The 16,688-nt window shown below is 31.4% G+C and overlaps 1 protein-coding gene across 1 annotated transcript; it reads left to right on the forward strand.

Annotated features, from left to right (window-relative positions):
- The first annotated feature begins 2,966 nt into the window (after positions 1-2,966).
- Positions 2,967-10,285, forward strand: LOC101246190 (hyoscyamine 6-dioxygenase-like). The gene is made up of 4 exons (XM_004248515.5): positions 2,967-3,213; positions 3,478-3,719; positions 3,818-4,127; positions 4,205-10,285. The coding sequence occupies exons 1-4, from the start codon at positions 3,028-3,030 to the stop codon at positions 4,448-4,450; spliced, it is 984 nt and encodes a 327-aa protein (XP_004248563.1). The 5' UTR covers positions 2,967-3,027; the 3' UTR covers positions 4,451-10,285.
- Positions 10,286-16,688: the final 6,403 nt, after the last annotated feature.

Genomic DNA, 16,688 nt, shown 5'->3' on the forward strand with positions numbered 1-16,688 from the left:
TTTCCTGTGACACTGATTAGAATCTTTTCCACAACTTGTTGGTCAGAAATTGTACCACTATCATTTCTAATTTCATTAACAATATTCATGACTCTTGTGCAATATACATCAATTTTTTCAGATCCTATCATCTTTATATTTTGAAACTCTCTTCTATGAGTTTGAAGATTTATAGTGCATTACTTTTCGTCACCATATACCTCATTTTCCAGAGAATCTCAAGTTTCCTTTGCAGTCTCACAAGTAGCAATTTTTGCAAAATATGCTCTTGAGACTCCCATTTTGATTTTGCTCAAGGCTCTTGCATCTTGACGATACTTAGCCTCAAGATTTTTCATCTCTAGATGTTGTAAGATCACCATCGTTGTCTAGCCCTTCAAAGCCATTTGCAACAATAATCCACAAACCTTCAGCTTTCAAATGTGTTCTCATTCTTATCTTCCAGTATTCCAAATCAGTTCCATCAAAAAATTGTGTAAGTAAAACTGAAGAATCAGCACCTTCATTTGTTTTGGATGTTATATTTTTTTCTTCACCTAACCCCAGATTAAGAACGAAAATCTGCTTCTGATACCAATTTGTAGGAAATATGGAAGAAAAATAGTATCTTTAGAGAATGCTCAAGTTTATTATAAACCACTTAAGGCCAATTGAGACGATTACAATCATCAACTACATCACTATTTATACTACTCAAAATAGAAAGCAAAAGTCTTGCACAAATAACTAAATACTTGTATCATAATTTACTAGATACATGTACTACGAAATTCTAAAGAGACTTGTTGAAAAACTAAGAGACAATTTCGGAAAACTAAACATTGATGCATTAATTCCAACTCAAAGATATGATGCATGAAGAGTTTGCCAAGGCACTTACATCCTAGGCACAAGGTATATCATAAGATCGAGTTGTCCGCTACACCCTAACCCCTTTACGAAATTCGTGATGGTATCAAGGATCTTATCCAACATAACCGAGAAGCAAACCGACATATACAATTAGCTTCCCAAGAAAAATGAGACATTTATTGGTAGAAGAGGGACTATTGCTCACAGCTTCTCGGAGGGTCTACGTGTCCAAGTTTGAAACTATTAGGCAGAAGATCATGTAGGAAAGTCATGACACGTTGTAGGCTGGTCACTTGGTGAAGGGTTGCACAAGGGCATTGATTGAGTCTATGAACTATTGGTTGCTCAGGATGAAAAACAAGATCTGGAAAGTTCATGCATCAACAATGCACGCAGTCATTGCGAGTGTCATGACCCCCAAGTCATCATACCACATAGACACCATATGTCATAAAGTTATCCACGTGGAAGCCTTACATCAGAAGAAGGCTAGTCCATAGTTGAATGTTCTAGAGACATATGGATCGGAGGATTCCCATGGTAGATCCTAGAATTCCACATATCTGCAAGAGAGATCTTTAGAATCTTCTAGTTGTGTAGAAAATTCTAGAAAAATGACTGTAAATATGTAGGAACTTTTGTAACAATTATTATTGATATGTTATCCCCCAAGTAATTAGTATAAATAGAGGACACTCATTTGTAAAATAACCAAGCAACAACCAAGCAAATCTTCCAAGTTTGAGGAAACAAAACCATCTTAAGCAATTCTGTCATGTCTTTCTTCATTCCCTTAGCGCTCTAGTGTCATAAAGGCTTACTTGAGCTTGTAAGATTGTGAAAGATTTTTGAGCGACTTGTCAAGAACTGTACGGTGTGCTTAGTTGAAGTCTAAGGCCGTGACACAAAGTTGTACATTTATAACACATATGACACCTTTGTCTTACAACCAATAGCCTGTCGACATTTGTCATAGTCAAATCCAATCAAAGTTAAAGTTCAATTGACATCCACAATTGCAAAGGCGATTCAAAATTTGAAAATACAAAGGTGCCACAAGAATAAAGGAATCTTCCCACAAGAAATTACATACAGAAAACTGCCCCATGTGCACGAAAAGTGCGTGTTGTATTCGCACCCAAAGGACCTACGTCGCACCTAAGGTTGGAGCCAAGGCCACTGTCGACTAGAACTTAGTCGCACATCACACTGTCATGCCACTAATAATGCCTTCCCAGCGTCTTTCTTGGCCTTGCTAACTATTGTTTAACTTGTGCTATTCCTTATCTTTCTTCTTATTTTGCTTTGCATTTACTTCTCCTTGCCATTAACTCATCTTGACTTGCCCAGATTTGAATCAACCTTGGCACTGGCCACTACCAAACATCGTCTAGGCCCATCCCAAGCGATGGCAAACAGTCTGCCGACCTTGCTTATTTACAACTTGGCAATGCCACCACACTACCCACATGTTTAATTCATCCTGCACCTAGGCCCATGACAAAGTCATACATGCCAACTATTTTCCCCTCCGATTCCATCTACCGAGTTAAAAAGTCAGTACCCTAACACCAACACCAGCGATGTATATAGCACGGAAGAGGGGGGGGGGGCAATTAAATTTTACTCTGCCCAGCCCCATCCTGCCTTGTTTATGCTTTTTTCTCTTCAAACTTTTTTTTTGCATTATTCCGTTTAATTCCTTATAACTGTTTATATTTTTAGTTCAACTTTTTATCTTTCCCATCTTTGAGAAAATAGGAAAACATAAACATGTGAAAAGTAGTGAAGTCGATACACTTCTAAGTTCTAACAACGAAAATTTTACAGTTGGAGTCATGTAAGAATAATTTCACAACATTAATATTGCTCTGCCCTGTCTTGTACCCGCCCTGCTCTATTGCTATCCGTAGAATTCACCAAATTTCTTCATGTATATGGCAAAATCTCAACACAGTTAGGTTGGGATAGAAACCAACAATATATCACCTGGTCCATAGACTAGTGTTTGATTTTCTAATAGTTGGATTGCCAATCATTTATGAAACATTGGGTAGGTTAAAGTAACTTATCAAACACTTAAAGGATGTGATGTGCAATTCTCTCCCTATAAATAGTCCTTCATCTCATGTAGGAACACAAACAAAAAGAGATTCATTCAAAGAAGAATAATATATGGCAAACCACATGATCTCTAGTAAATTAAATGCAGTTACTCCAACTTATGTCTTACCAATGCATGAAAGGCCACTAGCTCCAGTTCCCATTGACAAAGAAATTCCAGTAATTGATTTGGGCGAAGAACGAGCTGTTGCCGCTCAACAACTTGTGAAAGCATTGGAACAATATGGCTTTTTTCAGGTTCATAATATGTTTCATGCTAATAGTATTCCTTTTTAGTCTGTTTAAGAAAATGATTCCTTTCCTTTTTGACAATACTTAATACTTTAATTACAGTTTTGCACATGACATGTTTAGGAGTACGAAATTAAATGATATTTTCGTACAATAGACATAACATTATTCTAGCATCACAAGATTGAGAATATTCTTTATTTTCTTAAAATTCGTGCCAAGTCACAAATAAGATGAATTCAAACTGAAGACAATAGAATAATGACACAGGTAATTAATCACGGGATACCGGATGATTTAATGGACGAGGCAATGGAAGTCTACGAAGAGTTTTTCAATTTGCCAGTGAAAGAGAAAGAAAATTATGCAGAAAAAGAAGAAACACTCTACACCAACAATCCCAAGCATCATGCTTCAAAGGAGCATAAATACTGGAAGGAAGTCTTGGAACACAACTGCAATATTGATGGACAAGATAAACAAACTTGGCCAAGTAACCCTCCAACATTTAGGTACCTAACTATATCTCAATCATAAATTAGTAGATGAAATGATAGCCGATTTGTAGATGGATTTTCTGTGAAAGTTAAATATGAGAATGAACTTTCAGGGAGGTTATTGGTGCATATTCTTCTGAAGTTAGAAAGTTGAGCATGATAATCTTCGATTTGGTAAGCGAAGGACTAGGCTTGGAGGCTGGGTACTTTGGCAAAGGTCATGGGCAGAGAATGTTTGTCAATCACTATCCAATATGCCCAGATCCAAGTTCAACTTTGGGAACTGGTGGACATTGTGATCCTAATCTCATAACCATTTGCCAACAACAAGTATATGGCCTTCAAATACTCAAGAATGATGAATGGATTGGTGTGGAACCTCTACCACATGCATTTGTTGTTAATTTTGGTTTCCCAATAACGGTAATATTTCTTTTAACATTCATTTATGACAATATACATAAACGTAATGTGTCATTTAACTTGACTTCATAATACAGGTAATGACCAATGGAAAGTTGAAAAGTGTTGCACATCGAGTGGTGACAAATAAAACTCAAGCACGTACCGCCATCGGTACTTATTTTTGTCCAGCAAATGTGGTCGAGCCAGCAAAATCATTTGTTGGTCCGGAGAATCCGCCACTGTTCAAACCCTTCAAATGGGGCACTGAGTTTTTGCCACATTACTTCAAAAACAGAGCAGTATACCACGCAGCATTGGAGGCTTTCAAAATCAATGCTTAATAAGAGTTGTTAATTTCCACCAAAATAAGATGAGAGAGTCCCTACTTATACTACTTTGAATATCCACCAAAATAAGAGCTTTTAATTAATTTACAATTCCTATATAATTTGTACCTAGGTTTGAATCGAGCTTGTTATTCATTCATGAATAAGAAGCTTTGGTTCCTTCCAATTTGTGGGTTGTATCTTGACTTATTATTGCCTCAATAATAAAATCTTTTTAGACTTTCTTCATTTTAATTTATGTGGCAAAATTGTTAAATAACTGATTGTCAAACATACATATAAAAATGAACTATGGAGAATTTCCGGAATCTCCTTAATTATGTATATATTCACTAACCAGTGTAAGTAGGAAAAGAAAACAGAAAAAAGTCAAAAATATCATTGAACTATTCAAAATAGCTCAAATTTATCCTTCGTTTATATTTTAAATTAAAACTACCCTTATCGTTTATGGTTTGAACCACAAATTCCGTTTAACCGTTATCCATGCCACTGAACCTGACATGATTGTTATCCTATGTAACATCTCAAAAATCAGAACTAAGATAAAACAAGAGAGAAGGACAAATCATGGAGGGGTCCACCACTTGTGGTTGTGCACCCAACAAAAGGGGAAAAACCACAAACAATTAAACGCTTCGTATACTACAAGAAAATCATGAATTACATGGTTATTTTCCTGAGAATTAATATGAAAATTTATAGAAAATAAGTTTACTACGTATTTTCATACTAATCTCCACGAAAATCATAATATAATTCACACTTTCTTTTATAGTGGTAGAGCTCTACATGGGCCGTAAGTGGTCTGTGAAGGGGACACATAACCACCATGGCTATTGTGAAGGACCATTGATCACTACATGGTCCATGGAGCTTCACACGAGCCGTGAAGTGGATCGTGAAAGAGGCTTGATGGAATTCGAGGTTTGAGTCAACTTCAAATAATCATATATTTCAACACAAAATGACTTGGGTGACCCACGACCTATCAAATTAAAGGTCTTTTGATTCTTCTTTTCAACACCACCAAGTTTGCCGAGCCCGGAGTAAAACGATTTGCTCGTTTTAGTGAAGTCATGTTGGGCTAAGCATCTTCAAAATCCACTTGATGGGCCATGGGGCTCTAGACGGCTCGTGAAGCCTGTTTGAAGTCACTTCAACATCATTTAAGTTAGGGTCGCATTGGTCTTTTCCCCTATGTGTTTGGTACATAAACTACATCGTTTACTCAATCTAATCTCTGTAAACTAGTCAGAGACTACGTAAAACTCTCGTTCTTCTAAAATCATCAAAGTTAGAAAGAAAAGAATTGAAAGAGGCGACATTTTCTCCCAACAACAAACAGAGGTTTCTTCAAGTTGGGTCCCGAAATTCTAAGAATTTCTCCATATTTTTCATCACGAGGTACTTGAGATTTCACTAGTGAGTTTTTTTTACCCATTAGATCCCTAGCATTCACTTAATTCTGTGGTTTCTCATAAACTGTTCAAACCTAAGGTTTCCATATTTTGAAGATTTATTGGGATTTTAGTTGTTATAGTTTCCATGATCTGAATAATCTATTTCTTGGTAATAAGTGTAGTTGCATTCATAGAACTCAGAATCCTTGTTTGTGTAAATTTATCATACTTCATGAATTATACTCGCAAAAAAAATCAGGCAGAAAATCATGCTTCAAATTTTGAATGTCATATCTTTAGTATATATATGTTGCATTCTAAGATAACATATCAAGTATTTTGAGCTACTTAGTATTTGAGTGCATTTTGAGCTTTTCTTATTCAACAGGGAGTAGACTTAGCACCTAGTTGGACTAGCGTTTAGCGTACCCTTACGTCCCAAAACTACGTGCCCACATAGGCTTATAAGTCCTTTCGGTTGGGCATAAATTTTAATGATCACACCACTGTTATGTCTCTATACCTTTGGCAAGGTATATTGGGTCCTCTCGATGTGGCGTATGCATCAAACTCTATGTTAAGGGTTTTTTAGTTAATAATTATAATTGAAAGAACATTAGACAAGTTCTTTTAAATAATTAATATATATTATCATAAAGTTTATTATTTTTTGAGAAAAAAATGACCAGATATCGTAGAAACATTTCAAAAACATTCCAAATTTAAATATGGGAAGAAAGTTACATTTTTTAGTAGTATTATTTTTTTCCTTTACTCAATTTTGTAAACAAATTGAACCAACAAAACAAAAAAAGATATCAGTAGCAAAAAGGTCACCAATAGTCTTTCCTCTTGAGGTTATGACCATAAATAATGGACGTCATTTAAATACAATTTTTTATATAAAGTTGAGGCGCTATTAGGGTAACTGATCAAAGAATAAAACTGTAGTAGTGACCAGACGAGATGATTATTAAATCATTATTATTACATAATAAATAAGTATAATCTACTAAGAGGTTGGAAGGAATAAATTTTTTTAGCGAAAAAATGAATAAAATGAACTCCTATTTATTAGATGATGATATTAATTACAAGATATTAATATTCTATATATTAAAAGGTCTTAATACATATATAAAAAGAACAATTTATGATATATTATAAACATATGAGATAATAGAAGTAACAATTCAAGGTTGAGCTAAATTAGTTATACAAGATGATTTTTATGATAATAATTTTGACATAGACTTATGATGATCTAGAAATATTAAGAGATCAATGATAAATTATATGTACTTACAATATTGGGTAAAAACTAAAGAAAACATAGATCTATATGATAAAAAAGAATTAGAATTATAAAAGAATGATTGAACCAAAAAGGTTTGAAATTTGACAAAAATGAAGTAATAGTATTTATAAGATAAAATTTATTAAAGATCCAAGCAAATTAAGTAAACTTTTTAAAATTTTGTACAGAAAAATATAAATGGAAAAAAAAATAGAACATAGACAAAGGCTAATAGAAAAAATATTTTCTTAAAGACATGAAGAATAATACAACACTAGGTAAAGAAACTAAAATAACAAAAACCAGGATAGATAGAAAAGTACGAAAGATATGGAAAAAGTTAAAACCTTTATACATAGAATATGAACTATCACAACTCACTAAGACAAGTAATGATAAGACAAATCATTTGATAAATATAATTTCAAAAACGGAATATAAATATATTTGTTATCTAAACAAAATAATATGAACAAAGAAATATACAAGCAACAATTGATAGAAAAAATAGATGAAAAAAGACAAGAACTACAACATAGGAAAGAAAGATTAACAGAAAACATGTTAGCAGAAGTATGTAATAAATCAATATTAGCACAAAGAAAAGTTATATTTATGTTAGAAATACAAATAGATCACCTTGAATATAAATTACAACATAACATAAATTATAAATTATAATGAATAAAGAAGAGTTTGCAATAGATGAAAAGACATATGAAAATCAAGATGGATTAATGATAAAAATAATATTTTCAAACCTAGGAAGACGATATAAAAAAATAGGAAATAATTTATATTTAATGTTAGAAAAAGAAACAACAAAATTAGAAGATAGTTTAACAGCTATGATAAGAATAACAAAAGAAAATGAAGAAATAGATAAATCAAAAGAAATTGAAAAAATAAAAATACAAGCAAAACAAGAAGTACAACATTTAGAAGAAATAAAAAATACAAGGATAAATGAATTAGAACAAGAATTAACTAAGTTAAAATTATTATATGAAATTAAACAAAAAGAAAAACAAAAAGAAAAAGAATTCGAGTTAACTAATGAAATAAATGATAGAAAACAAAAATTAAAGGAAAACCTTGAAGTAAATGAAATAGATGAACTAAACGAATCAGATAGGATAAATGATCAAAATTCAGAAATAAGTGATATAAGTGAAATATACACAGAAATCCTAGAACAAGTAAATAAACAAAAAAAATTAGAAATAAACACAGGAGATATGAATAAACCTAGCACATCAGGAGTTAAAACCCCAGATAATAGTCCTAGAAATAGTCCTAAATGGACACCACCAACTTATTATACAGAAAATTATGAACAATCAGACAGAGCAAATGCAATATGGAATAGCAGATTAAATAAAAAATGGATACCTAAACCAATAACTGAACAATATAATTTCTTAGATCTAGATTGTGTTACAGATATAAATAAAGCAATATTAATATGGATAGGGAATATATCTAAACAACTGATTGATAATAAAATAACAGCGAGAGAAACGCCGAAATATATAGAAAGAACATTTGTAGGAATAACAAAATTATGGATAGAAAATTTACCCCCAGAAAGTTTAGAAGTACTTAGAAGTGATAAGAAAATGGATGGATCTCCATCAACATCAAATATAGATATACTAGATAAATATGAATCAGCAATAAGAAATGAATTTGGAGGTATGACCAAAGATATAAGAGAACAAAACAGAGAAAAAATAATAAATAGACAACTTATGACAAAATTAGCTATATGTAAAATGTGTTACATAGAAGAATATACATGTGCATTTAAAGAATATTACTACAAAGCAAAATACGATATAAATGAAGCAAGAGAAATAAGACTACAATATTTTACAAAATTACCAGAACCATTTAGCACAAAAATAATTAAAGATTGGAATGATGAAGGATTAGTAGATACTTTAGGAGCTAGAATAAAATTCTTACATCAATGGTTTGTACAACTATGTGAAAATCAGAAAGAAAAATTAAAAATGGAGAAAGTACTAATTAAAAATTTAGCATGTTGTAAAAATAAAACAGCACCACAGTTTGGATGTACAAATAAATATTATAAAAAGCAAAAACCTAGACAATATAAAAATTATAGAAAAACTAAAACCAAGTATAAATATAAAAAACCAAGACGAAGATACTATATAAAAAATTATAAAATAAAAAGACCATATAGACCAAAAAGAAAAATATCCCAATGTACTTGTTATAATTGCGGAAAGATAGGACATTTAGCTAGAGATTGTAAATTACCCAAAGATCCAAAAAGAAAACAGATTGCAAAAATAATCATAGATAATGTTGAATATATGCAAATAGAATATATAGACTATGAATTAAGTGAAAACGATAGTATATATGAAGTATCAGATATAGAAACTGAAAATGAAGAAGAAAATATTAATCTACATAATAATGAAACAGATGAAGAAATATAATGTCTGAAGATGATATAAAAATAATATCTAAAGAAGATTATCAAAATGAAGAATTATCAGAACAAAAAATTATATTTGATAATACAATATTTGAACAAATAAAAGGAAAAGAATTAGATTTAAGTGTTGAAAAAGTACTTGAAATACCTACTTTAAGAAATTGGTTTAAAAGACAAAAAGAAGAATACTATGTAGTTAGTCAGAAAGAACATATCATAGATTGCAAATATACAAGAGGAAAAGCACATACCTATACTAAGTAAACGAATAATAAATAAAGAAATACAAGATATAAAAGCTAAAACACCAATAAAATGTGTACATTTAGGAGGAACAGAAATATTAATAAAAGCTTGTTTTAGAGAAGGAATAGATACACCTATTGAAATATACTTGGCACTTGATAGAAGTATACACCTTATAGAAAAAAGCATAATTAGTGCAGTAAAAGGAAACCTAATATATCAAAAATTTAAATTTATAATAAGTGTCAATTATACAGTAGCATTAACAGATAGAAATATAGATAAATCATTAGTTCTATATTGGAAAATGTCAGGAATAGAACTAGCACCAGACAGTAAAATATTTACAGCAAGATGTAAAAACTTATATATATTAACAACAAAACATAAAGTAACAACAAGAAATAAAATTGATAAAATAAAGATAGAAAATGCTTTCGAAAAAATAATTACTGTAATAGACAATAATGACTATAGCTATAAAGAAATCGACATAGAAGAAGATTTAGAAATTGTAAAAGAAAGATTAAGTACTTCAAGTGTACCAAATACGTTAACAAGAGCTACCTCATCAAGAATGAGTACATCTAGAAGAAACTATGAAATTCCAAAAAATTTAATAGAAGATATAACGCCATACCATTATTTTATAACAGGAATAATAGATCAAAGAAGATATAAAATTTTAATAAATATAGGGCAAGAAGAAAATTACATAGGAAGTGAATTAGTATTAGAAACAGAAATCATAAAAACAAGACACTTATGCCCTGGACTACCTAGCGAGATAGTAAATACAAATGAAGAAATAACAGAGAAAGAAGTAATTATAGGAGGAATACCTTTAATTATACCATTTAAAATTTACCAAGGAGATCAAAATGTTACATTAGGAATAAAATGGTTAGAAAAAGTTAAACCATACAATATAGAAAATGAACAATTAACAATAACTTGCCAAAATAAGAAAGTAATTATAAAAAGAACAACATGAATAATGAAAATATTTATACTTGCAAAAATTATTGTAGAAGGATATCACAACAGATATTATACCCCTATGACAGATACATGAGCAAAAGCAAATATATGTAAATATAAGTGTTTACCAGAAGATAAATGGGAAACTTAAAAACACCGATGGTAGTAACAGGATTTAATAATGAAGGAAGTATGATTAGATACACAACAAAAAATATAAAAATACAAATATGGGATAAAATACTGACAATAGAAGAAATGTATAATTTTGAGTTTACAACAAAAGATATGTTACTAGGAATGACATTTTTAGATAAATTCTACCCACATATAATAACAAAAACACACTGATGGTTTACTACACCATGCGGAAACAAGATAGGAGGAAAAAGAGTAAATAATAAACAACGAAAACCTATGGAATGGATAAAAGGAAGTGAAAAAATAAACCAAGAAATGAAAAATATAAATAAGAAACAAATAACACAATTAGAAATTATCATATTTACAATAGACAAAGTAAGATTATTTAATGAAAAACTAGAACAACTATACAATGAAGTTCCATTACAAGGATGGGAAAAACATAAGACAAAAGTAAAAATTGAACTAATAGATGAAAATAGTATAATAACACAGAAACCATTAAAATATAACTTTGATGATTTAAAAGAATTCAAAATACATATAGATGAACTATTAGAAAATAATTACATACAAGAAAGTAATAGTAAACAAACATACAAGCATTCATAGTTATAAAACATAATGAACAAAAAAGAGGTAAAAGTAGAACGGTCATAGATTATCGTAATCTAAATGCTAAAACTAAAACATATAATTACCCAATACCAAATAAAATACTAAAAATAAGAAAAATACAAGGATATAACTATTTCAGTAAATTTGACTGTAAATCAGGATTTTATCATCTAAAACTAGAAGAAGAATCTAAACAGCTAACAACATTCACAGTACCGCAATGTTTCTATGAATGAAATGTTTTACCGTTTGGATATAAAAATGCACCAAGTAGATATCAATATTTTATGGATAACTATTTTAACCAGTTAGAAAATTATATTGTATATATAGATGATATATTTGTCACGACCCAAAAATGGACGTGATGACACTCGTCTTATCCCACCAAGACAAGTAAGCCTAAAACTCAACTATTACAATAAAAAATGCGGAAAATTTACTATCAACTTACATTATACCCCAAAACCTAGTTATCACGTGTACAAGCGTCTAAAGTATTACAATCGGATCAAAAGAAAATATAAGTCTCATATGATATTGTTTCTAGAGTAGAACAAAATCATAAATAAGAGTAAGGAGGGATGCTGAGATGACCAACAACTACCTCACAAAATCTCCAGGAAGCCTCGGAAAAGAAGAGAATATATCATAAAGTCCGGGCTAGTAACCTACAAAAATTTGTAGAAGCAAGGGGTGAGTACCAAACCACACGGTACTCAGCAAGTAAACCTCTAAACACAAGCTAAGGGGATGAAATACGGGTACTCCTACCACCCCCAACCGAACCTCCACAACTACAACCAACATAAACATCAGCCCAACCTAACAACTCACAGTTTACATAGAACGTAACTCAACAAAAACATTTAGACAAATTACATATCCTCCACAACAACACTTTAACAAATTACATATCCTCCACAACAACACTTTACAAATTATATATCCTCGACATCAACACTTAAACAAATTAGATAGGCTCAATAGCAACACTTCCAAAAATTTACATATCCTCAATAACACACTTCAACAATTTATATATCCTCAATAATTAGCTCAGTATTCAACAATCACAAGTTCCGCAAAAAGACAATCACTAGATCAGCAAAACACAATATCAAGTTCGCTAATGATAAGTATGTGCAATGTAATGGAATGCAATGTCAAGTATAATGATGCATGTCTGACCTAGTGATACACACCCGCTGTCTCTCAGTCCGGGACCCATGGGGGACATATCTGTCCATGCATCTGTCGCGGCGCACGACACGACCCTCGATAATAGTAACCATCGCGGCGCGCGATACGTCCCTCGAAATATAGTATCCATCGCGGCGCGCGATACGTCCCTCGAAATGGTACATCCTCTTAAGTACCCATTATTTCTCAATGCACATAACACTTGCCACAACCAATGCCTCAGAATAATGTAGATGACAAGTTCACACATATAATGAGGAGATGACCATTTTCATAACATCGCACAGTTCACAACCACAAAAACATGAAGTTACATAAACAATGATTCAACAAGCCTTCAACCCTTTCTCAACACAACACACATAAACAATTAATCACAATGCCTTTTGTTATCCCCATTCTTTTCATCACTAGAATTAATCAATGTGGACAAGTCAACCCATCACCAATCCCGTTACTCCCAACATATACCACAGGGACATACACACATTTCATACACTTAACAAGAGTTTAGAAATCCACTTGCCTCAAGATAGTCGAACAATCACTCTGGGACTTGAGCCTCCCCATTTCATATAGCATCTGAACCAATGTTATCTATTCAAGTACATATTCACAATAAGATTTCAAAATTAGAAACATTCATACCACTATATGTCTAGCTTAGATCCAAAAACCTATCCAAACATGTAATCAAGTTCCTAAATCTTGACACCAATTACCATATCTACTCTTTCAATTTTCTCCAAATTTCAAGCCTAGGGTTAAGTCATAATTTATTAAAATATTACAAGTCTAATAGCTTTCATATACTATAATACACCCGTTATTTAATCACATATCTCAATATACCAAACTTAATATATAATGTGATAGGAAAAAAAAGAATTACTAAATACGGGAATCACTAGTTATGAAATCAAAGGTGACAATAACTTTGAGACAAAGATATCAACTCCTGTAGGTTAACTAGTTTGTAATATGAAATGGTTATTATAATAATTGATGATTAATGACTTTGTCCCACCATTTTTCACAACCTTCAAAGTGATACAGTGCAACATCACCCATAAAGAATTTAATTACTTCTTATTTTATAAAATAATAATCTAAATCCTCCAATTAACATTCACCATCCTAATTCACTCTAATGTAATATGTAACCAATAATTAATGCATTAGAAATTCACCTTGGTGTGCAGAAGTTCTTGTGCCGGCCGCTTTTTTGCACAGGTAAATTTTTCTTTCTCCCGTTTTCCTTGTTTCGTCTTTTCCCTTCTTTTTTTTTTCTAAAATAAATATATACTAAAAGTGATAAATTTTACTAACTTAATTTAATTATATGGAACAAATGGTATAAGATCTTAAATAAATGATATTTTAGTCCATTAACTATCAATTAAGTCAATTATCCACAATTACCCATCAAATAATTAACTAAAGTCAATGAATAGTTCAAAATTATCAAAAATAACTTTCGGGATCATTACATTATCCACCACTAAAAATCATGTTCGTCCTCGAACATAAAGAAGAAGAACTAAGAGTAATTGATATTACCAAAAGCGGAGTTATGACCTAACAGTCAGTGTTCATCTCTCTAAGTGAGCTCATCCTTAAAATCATTCAATCCAAATCAACTACTAACAATTGAACTTTTAAACAAACTTTGTAAGATCTGTAAATTAAGAGTGATTATCAAGTCACAAACTAATTCATGAACCCAATCTAAAGTGAGACTCATTGGACCATAACACAACCATCATGACAAATCTTTTCTTACATAACGAAGAATAACTTCTGAATCAATACTGGCTACAATCACAAGTGGACCTTAACCAACCATGAAACACTCATAATGCCCGAATCATTACAGATCTTGTCAAAATTCTTTGCTCAAAGCGTGATCTTTTCCCGAGCTTAAGTTATAAACATCTAATATTTAGACATTGGGTACTCATCAAGGAGAATTGAACTCATATAGTCCAAAGAATGAAATGATTAAGAAACACCCAACAAGCGATACACTCTATGATGAAAACCTTTAACACCATTGTTAGATAACCATAACTATTCACGGAAGCTTTTTTTTTTTATAAATCCTCATAAGCAAAGTTGTGCATGTAGAATCACTGGTATATTTCAACTATCCCAAACAACACTAAATCTCCCATAACTGAAATGGTTAATTCTTTCCAAGGATCCTATCATATCAAGAGGACATAAGAGGATCGGCACATCTGATTCACCACTAAGAATTCACTCATAGGTGTGGAACCACGCGTAATATAAGTAATGAATCATACTATAAATAGTGTCCAATACGAAGAAGGTTGTCACATAAGAATTTACAAAACCAAGGTTGAATAACACTAAAAACTTCTTCCATAATTCCCACATCAAATATTCCATTCATTTGAGTACATCTCTCGATTTTTATCCACACACAACCAACCAGTTTGATCCCCGTTTTGTTAGTACCAAACCCCACATACTTTTCACAATAATCCAATGTATCTAAAACTCTTAATACCAATAAACATTATAGGCACACCATCCATTTACCTTACTATTAAACCGTCTCTGGTATTAAAGTATTCTTAGCGAACACATTATCGCCTTAAATTTTTTTTTTGAACTAGGTCTTCCTCTCTTTCCCTTTTAAGCATCGCATGACAACAATGAGTCACACCCAAGAGTGATAGCACTAATTACCAGTCTAAAAATACTTTTCCATTGAGGTAAAATAATTGAATTACAATGTCAACTTCACGTAAATTTTCAAATACCATTTTTCAACTTCCTATTCATACCATCATATATCTCATATCAACACTTAAGAAACTGTTAGTCACCCAATAATCCTATATATTATAAGCTCATAATCTCTACTAACCATCAAATTTCTATGTAACACATTATAACAATCTACATAGTTTCATCAACAAAGTAGTTTCAGTCCCATCAAAATCTTTATTAATCGTGTAGAATTGTAGGTCCACATTGTTGAATATAAATAAGGTACCTATCATATTGAACAACTTAACTCGACATAATAACAAAAAATATTCCACACATAGTCGCTTGTCACCTAACCAAAACTCAATTTTTTAAGAAAAATCCATAAATAACTCGTAATAAGTCTTTGTAGGACTAGTTCATCTCACAGTCATATCTAACGTCATAGGTGAAAATCAATAAATCGTCCAACTACCAACCAAGGGCTTATACGAGTGTCTTATTCCTTAACTTTTCTTAAATTCTTCTTAGGACGGAAAATTTTGAATATCTTAATTTTTTTTATATACACCACATTCTTGTTCCTTGTCTAATCACCTTACCAATCTTATTCTTTGGCTAACATCCCATACAATGTAAATCAATTCCTTGATAGAAATACTTTCTTAAGTCCTTTAACAATTAAAAGTAACAAACTCTACGATCCTAACCTTGCACATGTTATTTTAAATTCTCAATATCTGATGCAATCGATCAATTCTTACTTTAATTATTCATACCTCCATAAAACACATTACCACAAACCTAAATTTACCATGAAAAACTTCAGTTTTGGACCCAACTGTGTAACCCATTCCCTTTATCTATGAACATTAATTCATATCTTAAAGATTTTATGAATTCACGTATCTTAGCTTCTCATTGGTCGCCTATCCATCGACCATATCATATTTTTCACAATCTTATCATATTCAATATCAAACTCAAAATCATAAAAGAATTTATTATCACACTCAAGTCAAATGTCTTTAGACTTCTTTCTTAAATTTATCAAATAGTATTGAACCAATATTATGAACATGTGACACTATTATCATAATTAGAGCAAAATAGATGAGATCACATGTC

This window comes from Solanum lycopersicum, chromosome 10 (assembly GCF_036512215.1).
Source record: "Solanum lycopersicum chromosome 10, SLM_r2.1".
NCBI lineage: Eukaryota > Viridiplantae > Streptophyta > Magnoliopsida > Solanales > Solanaceae > Solanum > Solanum lycopersicum.